The sequence below is a fragment of the Hypoxylon trugodes genome (genome assembly GCF_022578975.1).
Source record: "Hypoxylon trugodes strain CBS 135444 unplaced genomic scaffold F4822scaffold_55, whole genome shotgun sequence".
Lineage (NCBI taxonomy): Eukaryota > Fungi > Ascomycota > Sordariomycetes > Xylariales > Hypoxylaceae > Hypoxylon > Hypoxylon trugodes.
Window position 1 is genome coordinate 1 of NW_026250070.1, and position 2,280 is coordinate 2,280.

Sequence of the window (2,280 nt, forward strand, 5' to 3'; positions counted from 1 at the left end):
CTTTTACATACGGTGACCCCTCTACTCTAGAAAAATCACGTAATGAGCAGGTTATTTTAATGCGCGCTAGGATATTACGCTTCCAGGGCTATTTTAAAGAAGCCTATCATATCTTACAGACATTGCCCCGAGACGCCGGTGGGGTGGTGTTGCTGCTTAGTGCGGTGCTCTGTGAGCTTGACAGGTACGAGGAAGCAATCCAACTGTTGGAAAGCCGCGTCACAACAGTGAATGATACAGCGAGGGGTGGCCGAACTAAACTTACTCTAGCCCATGCATACCTCTTCAAGTGTATGCACACGTGGCTTCATGAAGGAACCATAGATCGTATTTCGCTAAGAATTTCGAATAATATCTACGAGGATCTTATCCGTCAGTGGCGTACTGATACCTACTTTGAGACGATGGACTACCTGTCGATTGCGATGGGCCTTGCGGTCATTCAACATCTAAACGACCAAGTCCAGCCCGCCCTCAACGCATGGAGGAGAGCCCTTGCTACTTCTATGGAATGGCTTCCCATTGGCTACACCAATTTGATCATATATCATTCCATGAGCGAGCTCGAAATCAGAAAGGGGGGTTACGTCTCAGCAGATACCCTAGCTCGCCAGACAAGGGACCTGCTTTCTACAACCACCCGCCAGCATCACTTTCTGGGCCTAGGCTCTATCTGGCCAGACATTATTGGACGATGGCGCGCTGCATATGGGCAGGATCCAATTGTCCCACCTAGGTACCTAGGTGACTAACAAGAGTACTCATAATCCTTGCAGTACCTAAGTTTATCAATGCACACACGAGTGTGCAATGGGGCTGGCCCGAGTTAGGGGCCTAATAGGCCTTACTGGGCTCTTCTTTTACGGCTTATGGCACACCTTGACAAATTAGTCACTGGGTTTAACTTTGTCTCACGCTACTTCTCACTGCTCAAAGGGCGCAAAGTTAACGTGGGATTTCTTTTCAGCTTGTTCATTAAATTATCAGACCTTCTGGGCGTTTAGGAACAAATCCAGGGATCGGTAAGTAACATTATCCAACAATGCCTCATTGCTACCGTGTATATCCACAATACGGATGATTTGCACAGGCCATTTATCTACTGGCTAAAATCTCAACACGGCCTTTCTTTTTTGCATTCGGTTATAGCCAGCAGCGTCCACTATCCAATCTAGGCCAGGAAAGAACTACATTTTAGCCCCGTAGTCTCTAAGGTAAGCACGTACTTATTAGCTACTAACTACATAGGTAAATATAACTGACACAGGAAGGATATTGAACTCGTCCCAAGTAAAACCTGTTTAGCATGGTGGCGAGGTCGGGGATTCATGGTTTATGTAGAGACTTTCGAACAAATAAAAAAATCGTTGCTATATAGCCAACATTTCTATTAGGCCACGGATATCTGTAGAGGGAGGCCTATAGAGAGTGTTATGGTAGATCGCAAGACGATAACCAATCTCCTGTCTAATATAGGCAAATACTTAAGTCCGGACACTGCGGCTTGGTATGCCGACCATGGGATTCCATACCGTCGCAGCTACCTATTTTCTGGCCCACCAGGTACGGGCAAATCGTCTATGTCATCCGCAATTGCCCGCCACTTCGGCCTTGAGCTATGCGTGGTGACAAGTTTAAAAGGCATCGAGCCCCGCCAACTCGACTCGCTTTTTCATATGGCCCCCCCATGCTGTATCATTCTGCTTGAAGATATCGATTGCGCTGGTGTCGGGCAAAGACAAGGAGACGCAGATTCGTCGGGGCAGTCAAAAGAGATACCACTATCTGAACTGCTCAATCTCATCGATGGACCAAATGCTCGAGAGGGGCATATATTAATTATGACAACGAATCACCCCGAAAACCTAGATGACGCCCTGGTACGAGCTGGGAGAGTAGATCTTCATGTCGAATTTAAGAATGCAACTAGAGAACAGGTGGAGGAAATTTTCATTGCAATGTACACGCGGCATGGAAGCATCGCTACGGATCTGGATGGTGTGGCGGATATGGCCCAGTTGAAGACACTTGCACAACAATACAGTTCAAATATCCCGAATGGGCAGTTCTCACCCGCTCAGATTCAAGGCTTCCTTCTCAACCATAAGAAGACACCTCGTTTGGCAATAATGAAACCGAACGATGCGGTAGTAACAATATAGGCATGCTCTTCTAGGAGCCCTCAAAAGATACATGTAAGTTAGACAATTCAAAATTGAGATAACATCTATTTATGATTGAGTTGAAAGCAACTGCAGCTTACTCTAGGTAATTTAGGTA

The 2,280-nt window shown here is 46.3% G+C and overlaps 2 protein-coding genes across 2 annotated transcripts; both read left to right on the top strand.

Moving 5' to 3' along the window:
• Positions 1-1,093, top strand: F4822DRAFT_273690 (uncharacterized protein). The gene has a single exon (XM_051454754.1). It carries the CDS (start codon positions 60-62, stop codon positions 750-752), a length of 693 nt encoding a protein of 230 aa, XP_051308272.1. The 5' UTR covers positions 1-59; the 3' UTR covers positions 753-1,093.
• Positions 1,094-2,280, top strand: F4822DRAFT_273691 (mitochondrial chaperone BCS1). The gene has a single exon (XM_051454755.1). The coding sequence runs from the start codon at positions 1,434-1,436 to the stop codon at positions 2,160-2,162; it is 729 nt and encodes a 242-aa protein (XP_051308273.1). The 5' UTR covers positions 1,094-1,433; the 3' UTR covers positions 2,163-2,280.